This window comes from Drosophila santomea, chromosome X (assembly GCF_016746245.2).
Source record: "Drosophila santomea strain STO CAGO 1482 chromosome X, Prin_Dsan_1.1, whole genome shotgun sequence".
In the NCBI taxonomy this organism is placed as follows: Eukaryota; Metazoa; Arthropoda; class Insecta; order Diptera; family Drosophilidae; genus Drosophila; species Drosophila santomea.
In genome coordinates, this window is record NC_053021.2 from 7363126 (window position 1) to 7383225 (window position 20100).

At 41.2% G+C, this 20100-nt stretch overlaps 2 protein-coding genes across 2 annotated transcripts in view; both read left to right on the forward strand.

The window, feature by feature from the left end:
• The first annotated feature begins 2820 nt into the window (after positions 1-2820).
• On the forward strand, positions 2821-3377 carry LOC120456049. The gene has a single exon (XM_039642627.2). It carries the CDS (start codon positions 2884-2886, stop codon positions 3235-3237), a length of 354 nt encoding a protein of 117 aa, XP_039498561.1. The 5' UTR covers positions 2821-2883; the 3' UTR covers positions 3238-3377.
• A 3130-nt stretch (positions 3378-6507) lies between these two features.
• The window catches only part of LOC120457189, a 100751-nt gene continuing 87158 nt past the window's right edge, over positions 6508-20100 (forward strand). The window contains exon 1 of the mRNA XM_039644536.2: positions 6508-7179. Coding sequence (XP_039500470.1) covers positions 7178-7179 — 2 coding nt within the window. The 5' untranslated portion in view covers positions 6508-7177. The remainder of the gene's footprint in view (positions 7180-20100) is intronic.

The window sequence follows — 20100 nt, forward strand, 5'->3', positions numbered from 1 at the left end:
GGTGGAAACTCGGAGATTTTGGGCTCAAAGGGCGGACTTAAAACGTAGCTGGGGAATCGAAAACGGAATCGGATTTTGGCGGTCTTAAGTGCGATTAGGCAATTAAATGTGGAACAATACGTAAACGTATTTGTTTCCGGCACCCTTCGTTCTTTTGCGCGCAGTCAGTCGCTCTGTCAACACTTTGTTTGCCATCCTGGCATTATAATAATATATAAATATAATGGCAGTAAATTCCCCACTCCCACGGACACAACAGCAGCCATCTTGCCTGCTGTCTTATAACGGTAACCACGTCCTCTGTGTGCGCTGTGTGTATATGTGTATATGTGTGCGCTGTGTGTGTTTGTGTTTGTGGGAAACGGAAGTGCGGCATATTTTCCGCTTAAAACGCCACAATGTGCTCGACTTTGCTTTGTGTGTGTGCTTGTGTGTGTTTGTGTGTGCGGGGGAAAAGCTGGAAAAAAGCTGGAAAAAGATGGGCCACAGCGACAATGAGGAGTCACAATTTATTCGCATATATTTTTTATTATTTTTCTTTTTATTGTCCGCAGCACAAAGCTCATGTGAGCCAACGCACACCTTGGTAATCAGACAGACAGACAGACAGTCGGTGGGAGCAATTAAATGCTTTAAATGAATGTTGAATTAAAGTAACGACTGCCAATAATCGTATTCGTATATTGTTTGTGGCACATTCGAGGCCGGATTTCGGCATTCATAAAGTGCTCTTTATGAAGTGAAACTAATGTACTCCATTCTCTAGCAGAAATATACAGTGAATGTAATTATTTAATAAATACTGTTATTAATACAATTACATATTACCTAGAAAATGAATAAAAAATATTAAATTCTAAGCCCAACAACTACAAACTATTCCTTTAAAAGCTAGACATTGCATTCGATTAAATTAGATTGAGTTGAGAGCTGCTCAAATGCAATTTTCTCAGCTGTTGCTGCAGCTTATCTGCGGCCAGCTGTCAGTTCTTGACTGCATCCTGGCAACCTGGCAACCTGGCATCCTGGCAACCTGGCAACCTGGCACAAAGGATTCCATTGTTCCGCTGGTTCATAATAATAGCAACTTATTAATCTTCAGCGGACCAAGATGCTATTTAATCAATAGGCAGTTATTATCCAACTTATCGCTGCCTGCTACTGTGCTTCAGTTTTAAGCCTGCCGAAGGCTGAAGCCAATATCCTGCAATTATCCTTCCGTCAAGGCACTGCAACGCCTTTTGTTCGTGCCCATTTCATTAACGGATTTCCAGCCTCCGGCAAATGAGAAATACATCTCAAATTTCAAAATCGAAGCCAGGAATTGAGCTGTAAACGCCAGTAATGCAGCACATGCGTGGCCAGATGCACCGCTGCAAACTCATGCTGAGATACTTTGCATTTTCCTCAATTAGCAACCAAATGCGAATTCCAGCCAAGTGAACCCACGAAAACTTACACGATGTATGGCGATTTTAAAGTTGACTAGTTTGGTACCTATTTTTCAACGAAATGCAGATAGTAAAGTGATGGGGCTATCTGCTCTTGTGTTCTTTTCAGCATTCTGACAACTGGCTAACGAAGTTTGGCCCGAAAATGAAACTGCACAAATTGTTTACAAAATCCAATTAATTATGAACCCCACCGTGGCTTTTTATGCAGTTGTTTTTGGCGGCGACTTTGTGTTTTTGTCCCTGTCAGAGTTTCCACTCAGTGCTTGCTTTTTACCCGATGTTATTCAAGGAACTATGTATATATACTTCGTAAGTTTTGACTTATACTTCTCCTAAAATTTGGAGAATCGGTGTAGTTAGTTTCAGTTGATATAAGCGCATCACTGGCTGCATTCTGCTGCAGACCGAATGCCGTGTAATTTGTGCACGCCGGTTAAATTCAACATTATTAGACGGTAATTATCCGAGGAATTCCAAAATGCCAGCTGCACTCTCCCCCTCTAATCGGCTGGCGTTTAAGGGGCGCCGGATTTTCACTCAGTTTTCACTACCTGCCACTGGAATTTGATCAACAATTAATTATTTGTCTTGCGTGGGCCATAACCGCATCACATGCTGAATTTCCCCATTGTTCTCATGCGAGTCAAAAGAGCATTCAATTTCCATTGTGCGTTCTCCATTCAGGTGCATCACAATGCGGCCTTTAATTTGATTAGTGCTGCCAGGAGATTCCGACGAGCTTCACATTCTCTGAAATTAGTCCAAAATGCCAACGTAGTTAAAGCTACTATTTTTCCTGTAATATTTGTAGGCTTTTCAGGCTTTATTAGTTGGGTTAGCTGAAAAGTTATAGGTTTAAATCTTACTTGAATTATTAAATCGTTATTAAATACATCAACTTTTCATACACCCCTCGCTGTTTAATGTTTAATATACGTCAGAATTTGAAATAAACAAATACGAGCTATCGAAATACAATGAATTCAAATGATGACTGCGCCTTATGTCAGCAACAATCAATTTCGATATTATTTAATCAAATGTAATGGAAAACGAATATGATATTTCGTTAATTAACGACACAATTAATTTATGGAACAACATTTTTGTAATAAGCATCAAATATGCACGCATGAAAAGGTTCAAAAATGTAAGCACAAAAAAAGGGAAGAAAAAGCGCATCAAATTGTGGCTATAAATTATTTGGAGTTTAATTAAAAAAGAAAAAAACAAAAATAGCAAAGTGAAATTGCACACGAAATTTGTCAGTTTATTAATTTCAGCTAAAACTGAAGAAGTAATGGCAGACACATCAATAACAATATTGCCTAATAAAAATTGGGGTAACTAAATAATTCCTATGAAGTGTGCTGTGCGATTCCATTTCGATTGACATCGACGTAGTGTTTCCAAATTCCCTCTACGAATCATGTCCAGCCACCAGAAACAAATCAATGTGTATGTGCCACCGATCAGTAGTTTTCCGGAGGACAGTTTGCTGGGCGGCTATGGACTGCAGGATCGCATTGAGTTGCCCAAGGCCACCACGGAGGTCCTTGAGGATGTCCTCGATGAGCGGGACGCGCACTTCCTCTACGTAATCGATGGCCAGGGACGGCTGTTGGAGCATATACGTTACTACGGGAACGATTACCGGATGGCACTGCGTGAGGCCCTAACCACGAATGTCCTTGACCACCAGGATACTCACAGCCAGGATTTCCCATCGAATCGTGAACAGCAGAACGAAGAAACATACCAGTGCACACAACAAATAAATTAACTGTTTCAATTAGAGCACTTCATCGATGCTCGATGGCCGGAAAATCAAGTACAAATTCGCTGTAATTCCCGCGGTGTTTGGTAATGATGAAACATGCTTACATATAAAATATAGGCAGTTTTTTGATTTGGTTTAACGAATTAAGTCTTTTCGTGAATGCCATGAGTTTATTAAAATCATTTATCACTTATAGATGACATTATCAATTAGTCTGCTTGTATGTCGACTAAACGGTATGTTTTTCGATACTTTTGGAATTTTTGTAAAAGTTATTTTTCCACTTTGGGCTCTGGCGAGCTATTTGCTATGTACCGCATTTCGCAGCGTACATATTTGCACAACAGATGAGTCACTTCAGCGAATTTTTCCCCTTCTGACTCACAGGAATGGTAGATAAAAATATTTGTATTTACTTTCTGGTCACAATTTGTGTTAAATGCATTTTTTTTTATTTGGTATTATTTTTTCGGTTGAAGAATGAAATGTGGAAAACGAATTACATTTGCATCGGCATGTGTCGGGCATGCAGATGGGATCTGTATCGGTGTTTGCATCTGCATCTGCATCTGCATTCGCATCTGCACCTGAAAATGAATCCGTATCTGCAGGTATTTGCGTGAGCTACTTCATTGCATAATGGGGTTTTTATGGCCGGGGGATTTAATATGTTACGGATTCACACTAGAAACGTGTAAAGTCCTGTTTAAAGAACTGAATAAACTAAATGCAATTGGCTAGCAGTCGATATCTGTAAATCATCAGTAATTAAATTATAGTTTTAATAACTATGTATACTCAGTTGTTACTCACATCGAAACAGTTTATTTTAAATGTAGGTTTTGTAAACCACGTAACTAATTAAAGAGGTGTGTGCATCAATAAATATTCCGGTGGAAATAAAGAAAATAATTACACAGTATTTACCAACACATTCGTGGGCAGTTGAATTCGCATGTCGCTGTTATTGCCTCATGCAATTTCGGATAATTGAGCTTGCACAAGTATTGTGTATTCGACCCGTTGCCACAGCTCAATTCATGTCTGCATTGCTACTGGATGCCCCCGTTTTAGGATCTGAATGGACGGGTATTATGGTAAATTTGATGTGCGTGTGTGTGTGTGTGTGTGCTCGCTATGGCAACTGGTCAAAGGGCCAGAAGAAGGTCGCCGTGCCAGGATATCTTGATAACTGGATAACTGGACTGGAATGGCGCAGCCTGCACCGCACTTAAAGCCTTGAGAATTGTTAAAAAAAAAATAAAAGAATTCAGTTCCATTGCCATGGAAGCCAATTTGTCCATAAGTAAACACCTGAGCCCCCAATAGAGTCAACTCAGCTGAATACCATTAACCATTAGCCGGCCTAATTGGATGGGTTACATATGACTTTTGGGCGTGAATGTATCTGGGATCTGGATTACCTTGTCGTCTCGTTTTGAATAAGTGCCCAAAAATCTCGTACTGATTGAGTTTTCCACGAAGAACCATGAAACATTTTCTGCTGTACAAAATTCCAAAGAAACTTTACAAAAAATGGGCTTTTATGAATTTAATAAGATTGATGCAAAATGAATAAGTTTATCTTAATTCAAGGAACTATATTCATTAAAGCCCTCTAGCTATGCTATTATACTCGTAGTTTCTAAAATCGAGGCGTTCATACGGATAGACGAACATGGCCGATCGAGTCGGCTATTGATCCTGAACCATATATTAAAATGTAAAATAATATTATATATAATATATTACATAAAATATATGATATAAATATGAATCAGTTTTAAAAACATTTTGAATACAGTGATAACCAGTTACAAGACTAGCACGTAAATAGCAAAGCGTTGATTCTCAAAAAAACAACCCCACTGAAAGTGCTGAATCGTTAGGGCCAATCCTGTTGGATTCGAGGATTCTCCGCCAGATTTTTGACGCCTTCGCGTCTGGGGCATGCGCTGAATGTGCCCCGGGTGCGAGCGAGATGGCAGCCATGGTGCGAGCGGGACGGGGCAAGGCCAACGAGCGGAGTAATCGGTGTCCTTGGCTGGGGAACACGACTCGACTCGCCTAACCTGGCTAACCTGTTGACAAAGTGCATATTGCGCATACGCCCCGTACGGCGCACAAGTCCAACAGGTAAGCCGCTGGCGTAGGCGTTGCACATCCATCCACACACAGTTATTGCCAAGCGTCGCCCACACACATAAACACACACACACACACACAGACACACACACAACCTTGCCGTTGGCAGTCGGACCTATCAAGGCTAACAGGGCGCCAATAGCATTGATCTGCGTAAATCAAGTTAGCAGAATTACTGCCAGCCCCATTCGCACTGGACACAATTGCATTGCCCCATTCAGCAACTGCAGTCAATGGTCATTAATGGCAGTGCAACAACAAACAACCACTTATCACTGATTTTACAGATTTTCATTATAAAATGGTTACATAAGTTAGGAAACTTTCGTAGATTGAACTGAACAACAAACTTAGTCTATGAATGAAATACAAAATTAATAAAAATCAAATTACTTATAGTTATTGTACATTTATGTACTTGTATAAATAAAGATGATGAGTTTGTGATCTGATTCAGTTAATTTGTATTAAAGCCAAAGGCTTACAGATCTATATTTAATCGCTCGCACAAACTGGCTTTTCCATGACATTTGCGAAGGTGTTTTGAAAGGATTAGTCGTGTCTGAAAAGAGTGGCGCCCCACAGAAGTGCCACCAACGGCGGTTGCAACATCACAAGAAGCCGTTTCTCGTGGCTCGCCTTTTCCCCGTTTATCAGCGATTCAGCGAGCTGAGCTCTCATTTCCCCTCAAGTGGCAGCAAACCCAAAAAGAGAAAAAAAAAACAAAAAAAAAAGAAACGAAAAGTACAAGTATTGTTAGTGCCACTCCATCGTATCACCTGGTCGCCACATAAGCCTGTTGCTGTCGCAGCTGCTGATGTTGCTGCTGCTGCTGTTTCGACTGTTGCTGCTGCTGCTGCCGCCGTCGTCGTCGTCGTCGTCGTCATGGTCGTCGTTACAGTTACACACTTTCCACTTGTTGTTCCCGGGGGGCGGACTGGGCGCTCTGGGCGCTCTGGGCGCTCTGGGTGGATATCTTTGGACTGCTGCTGCTACTGCTGCTGCTGCGGGGAGGGGTGGGTTTTTAGCCGAAGTGCCGAAGTAAGGACCCGCCACACGAGGTGGCCTCGTCAGTTGGCCAACTGCGGAGCAACAGATGCTGTTCAACATCCAAGCCAAACGGTTGTGTGCCTCGCAACAGCAACAGCAACAGCGACAGCGGCAGCAACAGGAGCAACTGAAGCAACTGAAGCAACAGCACGGCAGCAACAGCAAACGTTTAACAGTTGAACCATTCAACAAGAAAGAAAGAAGCAGCAACTGGGAAACGTGCAACAAGTCACAGGACAATATCATTTTTTTTCAAAGTGCCAAAAAAAAAAAGTATATATATGAAGTGTGTTTTCTGTGTGTCGAGTTTACAATATACCAGAGTATCAGAGTATTTATTTTTTTTGTGAATTTGAAAGCAATGCAATAGTTATCCGAGCACCCCCATCGAATCACTCAAATTACCTGATTACACTCACGGAAGTACAACAAACAAATCAGGATACCACATACCTGATCTACTCATCATACCTATAATGTATAGCACATTCTACCATTGAGCCATTCACTGAGGACCTGACTAGCAACAGACGCTTTAACATTGATCAAAAAATCAAAGAATCAAAGATTAAAATACTGAAATATAAGAATACAGAAATACAGAAATACAAAGGGAAATAAACTCTGATGCCAGGGTGATTTTAAATGCGAAAGCGGAGGGAAGAGAAATCATAAGCCAGCAAGGTAACCAAAACAGAGGAATCAAATCTCAAACGAGGCTGCAGACAGCAAAGAAGACAAATTTACCATGTAAGTTGAGAGAGCACTCTATAAAAGACACAATATACTCGTATATATTTCGGTTGTAAGGTCATAAACATTTTGCTTATTTTTATAAATTTTTATAAATTTTTTTACATTAATTTGTTTCATTCACTTACATTATTTTGTTTGTTTGGCCCGATGCACCAGCATCGCTTTAATTGCTTATTGCTAAATCGCCAAGCTATTTAGCAAATTGTTTGGCCGCCGATAAATCCAAATGCCGCAATTGTTCTTGGCAATTAACATTTGAAGTTTTAGCCGCAGGCAAAGCATTCATTATATGGCAATTGTTATGCAAATGCATTAAATAAATTAGGTTTCCCGTGCAAGGACATATTTGCTTATGTTCAGACGCACAAACCAAAAAAAAAAACACAATTAAACCATTCAATTACATTTGTTTATGTCACTTTAATTAACTAAGCGCAAATGTCAAGCTCTGCAGAATAAAATAAAATATGCTACACCCAAATTCAAAAGATATCTTAATAAAGATAAAGACCTTCAACTCAAATTCAACTCCCCAAGTGATTTTTACTTCAAAGCCAAAGCTGATGTAAACTTTCTGCTCTCCAGGGTATTTTTGCGAAACATTTCCTGGAAATTTTTGTTTGGTTAGTGGCAATAGCTGTTGCTGATGCTTAATCGCAATAATCCGAATAAAACAGAAAAAAAAACACACAAAATACAGCTGCTTAAAGTTGAGCCAATTTTCCGGTTAATGTTTACTTGCCAGTTGAGGTAACTTTGTTTCGAATTGGCAACAATTTACCAACTCATCGGAAACGGAAACACGTCTCCGACATTTCGCTTAGATAGTTTCGACTTGTCTGCGAAGTTCAGATTTCAATTGCCTCAATTCCATTTGTCATTTATTGGTTTCTTCGTTCAAATTGCCATCAGCTTTGCCCAGGTAAGTACATTTAATATTGCATTTCTAGCCTCAAGTTACGGCCATTAAATGGCCTAAGATTAAATGGTTTGCTTTGTGCATATATTGTTTTAAATATTCCTAGGCATACCAATATTTATTTAATGTAAAGCGGCAGTATATAAATTAAATATCTTTAAAAAATATATTTTCCAACTCAATCAACTGATTGTTTTCAACTGATTAGATGGTACACGTCTTGTTATTTTGACGAGCTCTGCTACTTCTCTGTACATCACAGATTTAACGTGGGCCTACGACTATTGTGTTAGCTTTCTGCTTTCTGCTGCCCGCTTTTGGGCTGTAACCAATTGTTAAAAACTTTGGGGGGTCTTTCGGGCACAGCTCCACCATTACCCCCAATGAGTCCACCTCAACGGGGGCATTGGGCATTGTTCCTGCCCCCAAAGAAATGAGCATTTATTTATAGAACCTGTTTACACAGACACACCGCCCCGCAATGATTGAATAGACTTTCTCAATGTGTGTGTGTGTGGGTGTGTGTTTTTGTGTGTCTACGCCGAGTGCCGAGGTGGGCACACATGGGTTAAAGAGTGGGAGGGGGGTAGGCATTTGTTCGACAAGCATTTGTAAAATCAGGGACATTAGGAGGCTCCATGATGCCTGACTGCCGACGCTTCGCCACTGCTAACAATATTCCGAGATTCATTTCCTTTGGCTGAAATAATACTAGTCTCATGGATTAAATGGAAAACAAGTCCAAAAACTGCCTTTAAATCTATTCTAAGTCTATTTAGATCTAAGCTATTTTATATGGCTTAAATGTTATTCATAATGTAATAGTTAAAGCTGCTTAGCGAAGGCAATTCACTCGATTGGTTTCATTTGAAATCTGCTTAGGCTTGAAGCATTTCTCTCAGTGCAGACACTCCTTGCTGTAGCTTCGCTGCGACGCTCATTAGTAGCACATTTGCCGAGTACGTGATTTAGCTGCAAATGTGCAAAGGACCGTCGGTCCGAATGACTGACGAAACTGAGTCGCCGTAGCATAATGCTAACTGTTGCTCATACTTACTCAGGCCCTATACCGAGTATCCCTTGGCATCCCATCTCCGGATTCTTGGCATACGACATGTGTACGATGGGGAATTCGTTGGGGAATTTGCATTTCGGATGCGATGCAGTCGCAGGGAAATGTGGAAATGGGAAAACGGAAGAGGTAACTGGCAAAAGTGGAAGTGGCTGCTTTCTTACTCTCCAGCGTTCCGCAATTCACTTCCGAATGCAGTAATCATATTTCATAAGTGAGTAGAAAAACGTTTGATAACTTCAATTTTTATCTCAATTATTAGTCAAATCTTTTATTGTTGGCCTTTAAGTTTAATTATACAATAAATATATATATTTTTTGGATAAACATTTAACTTGCTACACTTAAAACTCACCAACTTAAACGGCGTACCTTTTGCAAGGACGACGAGAAAGAATCCTTTGGGTCTTTTTGGGTCTCCATTCAGGCGAGGGCATTCCTTTGCCGCCAGTTAACTGCCATCGATAAGTGGCAAGGCACTTCTACAAGAATGGCTTAAACACACACACACACACACACACACTCACGCACAAGCACTCACACACACAGGCATGCTGGCAAACTGATCAATGGCTGTCACATTTCCGGTACATGGCAGAGTTTCCGGTGCAGAAAGAGCAAGGCGAAAAGTAGGTTTACACAGCCCCTTCCTTCCGCTGGTCACACACGAAAAAAGGGCAAATAAAACCAAAAAAAAAAAAAAAAAAAAAGGGAAAAACACACACCTACCGTGCTACACTAATGGTTCAATGAAATTTTCACTCAATTACGCTTTAAGACTTAATACTCTAAATTGAAGCAAATGTCTTCAACGGAAGTGGCCCAGTCAGTCAGCTAACTCGCACACACTCACAGACAAGCACACACACACATGCACAAACTAAACAAACATATTCTTTATCGTGGCTTCCTGATGCACTGCCTTTCTCTACCGCTTTCTCCCACTTTCACCGCTGTCTGTGTGACTGAGTCTGTGTGAGTGCCACTACGTGGTGTCTGTATTTGCGCCATGCCATGCAGGGGTTTTCATTTTGCCCACAGGAGCATCAACAACCGCGTTCTGTTCAACAGTGCATAAGGCAAAGAACTCGACCAAAAAATGTCAAAAACTAATTATGGTTAATTGTGGAACACTGGTTGCGAAAGCCGCAACGTTGCGGTTCACAAAATAGGTATAAGTTCGCCATTTAATAATATGCGTATACATATATCTCTGTGAGGTGTGGCACAGCCATCGATTCTAATCGAATTTCGGCATTTCGGCGTCTCATAAATCACTTCTTGATTGCTTTTCCTGGTTTGTCAACATATTGAATTAAATACAACCGCAGCAGGCATTTCGTTTCCATGGGCATACATTTAAGGGATCTGCGGCATGCCGCATTTATAATTAGAGCTTATAATGAGTGTGTATATGTAATTCTTTTAAAGTACTTTAGTGCGTCTCATGATTGAATGTGGAAAGGTGCTTGAATGTTTACTTTTTGTAGAAATGTTCTTGCAGAACATGTACATTGATCTCGATCCGTTTGGGGATTTTCCGTTTGCTTTTAATCTCTTAGAGTTTGGAGCACTTTTGGCTTATTCAACAGCTGGCCAAGAACTACATTTATCCCCAACTGACAGACCTGGGCTCAACAATTCCCATTAAAGCACACATGTACCGACAGTCGTGCATAATAGATTTCCACACACACACACACACCCATAGAAACTCGTGCAGCAAGCAGCACTTACAAGTTATTATTGCCATAGGGGAGCAGGACACTCACACTTACACACACTTACACACACTGGCACACAGATATGTAGCAGTCAGAGGACAAGGCCAAAGTCCAGATCTCACACAATGGTTTCCCATTCGATTTGCAAATGGGCGTGAGGAGGGGTGGAGAGGTGGCAGGGCACTGAGAGGTTTGTAAGTAAGTTATGATCGGGACTTATATTGAAGATAGTGGAAGCCCAGGAGGAGCAGGGCAAAGTAATCCCTAACAACAGAAGGATTAGCCGCATTGTAAGCTCTGCAGCACATTAGCTGAAATACAACAGGCTGCCGGGCTTGAAAGAAACTTTCAACTTAAAATCAGAGAGCAAGCATTTAAAAACTGTTTCTTTGCCAGAAAAGAGCATACATATTGATTCGTGATTTTTACTTTATTATTTCAGTGAAACAGTTGACCTAGAGTGCCTAGAAAAATGACACTCGGCAGCTTTTCCTTGTCGAAAACACTTGAAGATGTTGTTTCCAATTCTGTGCAGATTTTATGGCATTTGAATCCATTGACTTGACTACCTGACTTTGATTTGAAATCTGATTGACATCTACCGTTTGCTGTCTTGGTAATTTCATTTCGTATTCCCCATAGAAAACTTCGAATCCTTTTCTCGCGCTTGCCCAAAACTCAAAAAAAAAAGAAAGTGCCAAAGTGCCCTGTAATCTTCGCGGTCCTTTCCTGGTATAAATAAATAAATAAATGAGGCAGCAGTCCCATCAATCCACCCTGTTCACTCGGCGTGCTCAACATCCGTGGCATCCTCGACATCCTCGACATCCTCGACATCCTAGAAACATGCTACAAAATGCACTCAAGCGTTACAATCCTATCGATTGGATGCTGAAAATAAACGACCAGGGAGACACACGTATGCATATGGGGTTAAACTCGAAATGGGAGCAGCCAATGTGAATACACAAATGCCCAGGAAAAGATCGGTTAATGACTTTTAACGTTTAGGGCGCTGAATCTATAGTTCCAGTTAAAATAAGCGGAGTTCCTTAGAAGATAGCTTTTTTCTTGGCAATATGTTTATATGAATTGTTGGTATGCCAAACAAATCAAGTTGTATCCTTCCGCCTTTAATGAACACTTAATTTCCAGCAAGTGAGGACACGCTTTTGGCGCCGAATCATTCGTCCACAAATTGTTGCCCACTTGCAAACCGCATTGGGGCGCGGTGGCACAAAGGCCATGCCCGAAGGCATTTCGCAGGTGGTGGTGTTGGTGGTGGTGTCGCAGAACCCAGAGAACCGCATAGAACCGTAGAGAAATTACCCGAAAAGCTGCCTGGTGAGCAGAGTCCTACTAGCCCGCTTTCACCAGCTTTCACCCGCCACCTTGCCATTCACAAAAGGTGTATTCAAGTGTGTGGCATAGAATTGCCAGGCTGAATGCATGTCAAGAATTGTAAAGGCTTTTGCAAACGTCACACCTGCCACGCCCCCACTGCGTTCCATTGCCACCCAACCACCCAACCACCCAAGCACCCAACCACCCCACCGCAACACAACAGGCCCAAGGTCACCGTCATCAATGGCAGCTTAATAATAGCAATGCCAGCGATGACAGGACCAACGCCAAGGCTAATTACATATGAAATCCCAGCTTGACGGACGTAAACTTAAATCGCGCCATATGTGTTGTTGAATTTCATTCAACTGAAACTGAAGGACTCTGACACACCGATTGGTGTTCGTTTTTATCTCTGTCCATTCAAGGATTTACACATTTCAACACATTTTCTTGACATCTCAATCAAAATGTCCATTCACAGTTGCAACAAATTAATTAGCTTCGCAATGAAAATGTTATACGAAAAAATACTTACTGCAAATGTATTTCGAATCATGCACATTCTTGAAGGGTAAAATGTTCAACAAGAAATTTATTTAAATGCAAAATACTGTAAATTCCATTGCAAATGCACTGAATTCCATTACAAAGCTTCATTCCACGTTGCACTGCGAATCGAATAATGTTTATGCATGGAACTTCTGAAAAGAAATTTGCAGAGAGCAAGGAGCTAGTAACGTTTGATTCCCGAGCATGAAGCTCGTCGCGTTCAGAATGTATTTTCTGTGGCCAGCAGCAAATTATAATATTGCCCTGTCGCACATTCCCCGATAATCCTCAGGTGGAACAACAAGCATCCGGTGGGCTGGTCATTGTGCACCCGTTCGGTGTTGCAATGCTGCTGTATTGGCTATCATGCCACAGGACTTACTCAACTCACACAGGACATGGGGTAAACAAAAATTCGAATAGCCAGCTAGTGTGTGCGTGTGCGTGTGTGTAAACATGGGTGTTTGTATTCGGGCTCCCGATGTTAATTTAGATGCTGTGTCTGGCACTTGAGATAATTACAAAATGGAGACAAAACATCTGCAACACTGCCAGATGAGCTGGCACAGGTCACAGGTCAGAGGTCACAGGTGACATGTCAAACGTTAAAACATCTCATTTTACGTGTGTTCCCTGTGCTCACTGCCCACCGCCACCTGTCCGCATTTAGTTGGGCTTTTCCCGTATGTGGAAAAGCGGTTTACAATAAGCCTGCCCCATTTGCATTGAGTGCACTCACTTGAGTGCCACACTTGAACACACGAACGTAAGCCGCAATTTGCCTTATTAACTCGATTTAAGTATGGAAATCAATTAAGCAAAGAATTTGTGCTGTCAATTATTTGGCAAGCAAGGAGTTATGCAGCTGAATATAAACACAACTTACTGATCTCCTAAACTCTTTAATCACAGTGTGCGATGAAAAGGTGGTATTTTAAGGTGATTAGTTAATTTCCGTTTCCAATGGCCATATGTGCTGTACTCCCTGTTTGTGTAACCCATAAAGAAACATTCAATATTTACCATGTCACCTTTTCAAACACCTTATCTTTGCATTTCTAATTAAATGAAAGTTACAAAGTTAAAGAGTGTGGGCAGTGCAAAGGTGTACAAAGTTTGCACTGCGTTGCCTTGGTGAGTGAAGTGAAGGGGCAGTTGGGCGCAAATTTAATTTGCAACGAGGTGGTTCAGAAATGAGATGGTCAATTCGAAAGGGAAATGCTGGGCTGCAGGGATGCCGTGATTTCAATCAGCAGAACAAAGCGCCACCAATCAACAGTGAAAGGGGAGCTTGATGGGAGGTCATAAGAGCGTCTGAAAGGCGAAAATCTGGACTTTGTGCGTGATCCTGTGCCCAATTATAAATTTTTACTGCCCCAAGCTGGCCGCCACGGCATTCCCCCATTTAAATTTTTAAAGATATTTGGGTAATCTCGCTTTACTGGGCATTTTAAATATGCGACTAACGAGGCCGAAGTAATCGGTGGCTCACATTTTTCTTTATTATAAATCCCCGGCATGTCAGATGGGTCAGATGGGTGGTCTTCGCCTCTCATGGTTAAATTGCCGCAAAATGCAAAATGCCAATCCGTCGTGGAAATATTTCCATGGCAACGGCTAGCCCGCCCGACTTTGTGACAAAATATTTTGATTTAAATACTTTTGCCAGCGTGTTTTTTTTCCAGTCGTTGTTTGGCATTCGCTTGACATCGCTATTATTTTTCTCACTTTTTTTTTGGTTTGCCATAACATCATTTACCATATAGTAAAGCAATATGTTTTATATCAATACACAACACACTTATTTGGCTATGATTTTGAATATGAACTGCGGGGAATCATTTATGTCTGAAATTCATTTCACATTTTCGTGAAATTAAATTCATATTTGAATATTTTTCTGGTTGAACGAATTTTGCCGACATTTTTGCCTGTACGCATAAAAAACCCAAATGTACCAAACATATGAAAAGGAACTACAGATTTTAATTTGAGAAATATTTTTCATTTGTGTTCAATACTGTGTTCATTTCACTATAAACCATTGGCAAAAACCACAAATCGTGCTGCACAAATTGTCGTTTAGTAAATGCCATCTATTGGTAAAAACAAATAACGATGCGTATGGGGATATGCAGCCCACTTTGAGCCAAATTGTGGCCTTTCGTTGAAAGTGGGCAGTGGTACATATACATACATAGATACATATATGGTATATGGTATATGGTCTTTGGTGTATTCCAATATCATTCATGTCATATCCTGGCGCCTGAGGCAAACATGCATACATGCATGTGAAATTGATGGATCAGTTTCAGTTTCAGTTCGGTGGTATATATGTATGTTTCTCTTTTTGCTTTTGTTGTCGCTGGCTATATGGCTGTATGGCTGTATAGTTGCTCTTTTCTGGCCTCCATCAAGTGGCTTCTTCTCTGATATTTGCATAACGTTGCCATGCCATGGCAGAAATTGTGACAGCAATATGAAACGATGCCGAGCCGAGAGTTCGGAGTTCAGAGGTCGGGGTCGGTGTCGGTGTCAGAGTGTCGTGTCCTATGCGCCGCACCGAATACCAGCCCAGGATCGAATGCCAACGATAAAAAGAAACAAAGTGGCTTCTCGGATCTGTTTACTGACATCAAAAACAGGGCCAACAGTTAGTGGTTCATCAAGGGGAAGTTGCAAACGGATATGCAATATCTCCGCACTGTAAGGCAAAATAAGGCAAATTTCGATCTGATATGCGAAAATTTGATTTCCGAAAGTCATCAAAAATGGCATGGGTAGTGAGCTGTATATTAGTTATTCCACCTTTTTGGCCATTTTTTTTCGATAACAATATAAGTATTTGTCCAAAAGTGGAATGCCATACCTCGTTGAATTCGTAATAAAATTCCCTATCGATCCATGTACATACTTTGAAATGCTAATTTTTTGCCATTTTTCGCAAATTTTGATGATGGTACCCCTTATCGAAAATGCAAAAATTTTTCAAATTTTTTTTTTGCCAAAATCGAAAAAGTAGGGATAGACATAGTTAGCTAAGTTTATTAGCAGCACAAAACAGTCTTTATTTTAGCTGTGCGTCCATTTTTGGCCAAGTTATGGCGAAAACGCCGATTAAAAATATGTAGTTTAGAAGTCAACTGCAATGAATAAATTTGTTATATGCCAGTCCCGAAATTAAATTATTTGTACGGCTATTAACTTTCTTACATTGTTCCACTTGAAGGACCTTTTCGTGTGCGTGGCTCACAGGATTATTTGATTTGACGAAAGTGTTGCATACTTTGAAGCGGAATGCGATTGCCTTTTAGCCACATTTTCCATTTTTTTGCTCAACCTAATTATGAAACTTTCAGTTTGTTTTAAATTGTTGCCACCGCTTTGTTCGACTTTGAACAATGTTTTTCCTTGCGGCCAACCGGCTGTAAATACGAAAGAAACAAAAAATGCTGTTTTGTTCGCTAATTAAAAAGGTCAACACACACAAATGACGGTCTGTGAAAATGGGGAAAAGTGCGAGGTGAGCGGCAAATTAAGCTCACACAAATTGCGTCACTTTAACGGGTCCGCACAGTGGTTACCTGGATGGGTTTTCGGGTGGTTCAGGTGATTCAGATGGCTCTTCTTCGGTGATTGATCGAGGGCCACCCACATCCACATGTCCATCCTCCTCCTACTTCGCTGATTTAATTCGCCTCAACTCATGTTGAAAATCGCGTCAACGCAAAAACAGTACCAACAGGACTCCTCCAAAGAAAAAAAAAGGACACCGAGCGAAAAACAGGAAGTGGAACGCAAAGAGTGCTCCAAAATGCGAGGTTGTCAGTGAAGTACCCCCACGTAGAAATCCCCCCACTCACCTGACCCCGGTTGTTAACATGTTTCTCTACGGGCCACTGAAGGGTGCTCACCACACGGCAAGAAACACTGGCAGTGTCAACATATTGGAAACTCGCAGGACTTTGTTAAACCAAATATTTTCGAAAACACAATGTATACTCATGAGCTACATTAATGGTCAAATCTTGAATATAAAAGTATTTAAGTTACGTTTAAAATGAAAGCTTTACAGCTGAATCGAAAGAAATGGTTGTTTCTAGAGAGATGAAATATCTGTAGATATAGTTTCGAAGGGTTTCAGAAAAAATCTATGATGAATATGATGCACATAAGACTAGGGTTGTGTTCGATGTGATAGATCAAGGAGCTATATGCCGTTTTATTTTTCCTCTCTGCATCCACCCTTTGCCCTCGGCTGTTCCGCCTGTGGGTTGTCATACGAAAGGCAAATTTTAATGCCAACATTGACAGGTAAGCGGCATATGTGCGTGTGTGTGAGTGCAAGTGTGTGTGTGTGTTGGTGTGTTGGTGCGGCAGGCAACCGAGCGTATAAGCCAGGCGAGGAGGAGGCGATAAAAAGGACTAAGGGCGCGGGGCAAAGGACCTCCCACGCATGACACTGTATCCAGGCACTCAGACGTCGCACAGCTTTAGAGCCAATTGTGCCAGCTGCCAGTGTGCTTGTGTGTGTGTGCGGGTGTGCGAGTGTGCGAGTGTATTGGTGACGTCCTGTTTGTGCTGTTCATTCTGGTCTGTGTGTCTGTATGTGTACTTGTCATTATTGGCAGCTTAGGCAGCACACGCACACACCAAATAACACACCGCCGGAGCGAAAAACAAATCGAAAAAATATTAACAACTTATTCCTTTTGATTTTTTATTGGGCCATGGGCTGTTGCCACGCTTACTCAGCTGGAATCTGTGTGTGTGCGTGTCAGGCTGTATTTGTGTGTGTACCAGCTTATCTGTGTGGCATTTAAAGGCTCTCAATTTCACTGTTTTTTTCCACTTTTTTTGCGGGCTGGCTTGAAATGGCTACTGGACCAGCACACGTTATCCGGTCAGCTCCATTAGAAGCTGACTGGAATCTTCTTTATTTTTTTTTCTTCTCTTTTTTGGGGCGACTTTGGGAGCAAAGTATATTTGTCACTCAAGGGCACAAATGTGTAATGCAATCGAAGAAAATGGCATAGAGTGCCATAGAAACCAGCGGCAAGTTAAATTTGTATTTTAAGTCAGTAGGATAAGTTATTGGATAAAGCCAATTATGAGGGTTACTTAATTATTTTGAGCAGATTAACCGCCCGATTCTAACAAGTTCAATCAGCACTCTAGTACTGCATGCCTTTTAGGTATAGCATCGAATTTTTTTCCCGCTCATTCGAAAGGAATTGTGGCTTTCGTCCTGCCCCATCATGCATACATATGCGCTCATTTCACGCCTCGTGTTAATGGCTTTATACAGGCACTTATGATGCGGGGTGCCAGATAACAGGCGGGGGGGGTTTTGGGGAGCACAAAAACCCGAGAGGGAAAATGGAGCCACAGCAAACACGGGCAGGCATGAAAATTAATGATATTTTAATGTAAAAACAATACCAGCCACTTAAGCCGCATTCAGTATCAATGGCACTGCAAGTGTGAGTGTCTGCGTGTGTGTGTGTATTTATATAGGCTGGTGTGGGTTTAAGAATTTCAATTTCCAGGAAGAACTCGTGAGCTGAAAATCTAAGCCCAAAAAGCTGAAACAGAGCACACACACACACACGCAACTTCGCCCCTTTTTTGACTGCCTGGATTTGCGTTTTTATTTTTCCACGGATACCACGGCGTATACGCAATTCAACGTTCGTACGCTCGAGCATATTAAACTCAACGTAGTTTCGATCCACAAAATACAATGTTGAACTACCGACTGAACGCTCTTCAAAAATCAAATTATTACTGTGCAGTTTTTCTTTTGCCTTTTCATTTTTAGTACATACCATTCTTGCATTCCCTTGTATCAAGTAAATATGAAATATGGCCGTGGCAGGGGGAAAAAAAGGTGGCTGAAGTATACATTTCAAGGCTGTAATTGTTTGCTCTGGGACTTCCCCTTACCCCCGCCCCTTATTTCCCCCGACACTTTTTTGACGCAGCTTTGTTTGCCAGCCCGAGTCCTTTGTTGGATGAAATTGAAGTTGAAGCTTTGTGCAGTTTTATCTGAGTATGGCCTACGGGAAAACCTTTCTACACAGGCACGGGCAAAATGAAAAATATACAAAATTAATAAACATAAATACGAGGCAAGGAATATATAATAATATAATATATAATTGAGATAGTGCTGCAAAAGGTATGCCAATAACGAATGGCAATGGAAATGCAAATAACAAGGTGGCGTTTTCAAAGAATACAGCTGATTGTGAATCGATATACATATATTTGCCATATTATTTCCAGCAACATTATTATCATTATTTTTCCTTTTCCCGTCCCAATTGCCTGTCATACCTGTTTGAACCTGAGGAAATCACTGCTATTTGACAAAGACTCTCTCCTCCTCAGCCAGTTGGCAACCCAATCATCGGAATTCCTTTTCAATAAAGTCCCAACTCGCCTGTCGCCCGAAGGTTGCTTTGAGGTGGAAACTTTGCCAAATCAGGACATGAGTTGGCTGCCAAGCAAACTTCGCCCAGGAGCATAAGTGTAATTAAATTTACGCATCCCCTGCCATCTCTCCATACTCATCTTGAGCACCTGCCTCCAGAGTCTCGTACACCGGAAAAATAGGCTCAACCACTAGGCTGCAAACGAGATTGCGATGGAGCAAAAAAGAATAGCAACAAATCATTTATATATTCACATTAAAATGTTTAAATATTTTACATATTTGCAGAATAGTATTTTCTTATTTTTTTCTATATCTAGTCTTTGCTTTGCAACAAGTAAAATGTCAGTGGTAGCTGTTTGTGCCTAGATTGTTTCTTCTCCAGTGTCTTCTTCAGTCTGTCAGCTCATTTTTATTTAATTTTTTTCTTGAAGAGGCCTCAAAGAGCGCTTTGATTTTCACACGCCGATAAAATCAAAGGCTCGCAAGACAGACAGCAAGATTTAGGGATTAAGGGTGCGATTTCGATTCGGATCGATTCTGGAACAAGGACGAGGGTCTGGCAGTTGTCCTGCTTCACAGATTTTGCGCTAATTCACTTTAGAGCGACTTACCAAATTAATTGCTGACAGTTTTCGCCGAGCCCTGCTGCCAATACGTGATTTCGATGTGCCTCATATTTATTTCGCGGAGGAAAAGTCAAAGCCAAAGCCAAAGGCAGTGGCAGTGGCAGTGGCAAGAATATATATGCGCATAAATTACGAACTAGGGGATTCCGGCTGCTTGGCTGCCTGGCTGCCCAACGATTCAATTATATGGCCCCGATGGCTAATCGCCCATTGCGATTGACTTCGTTTAGGATGAT

What these genes read in the sequence shown, in the direction of transcription:
- LOC120456049 (XM_039642627.2), top strand. Translation starts at nt 2,884, where the DNA reads ATGTCCAGCCACCAGAAACAAATCAATGTGTATGTGCCACCGATCAGT.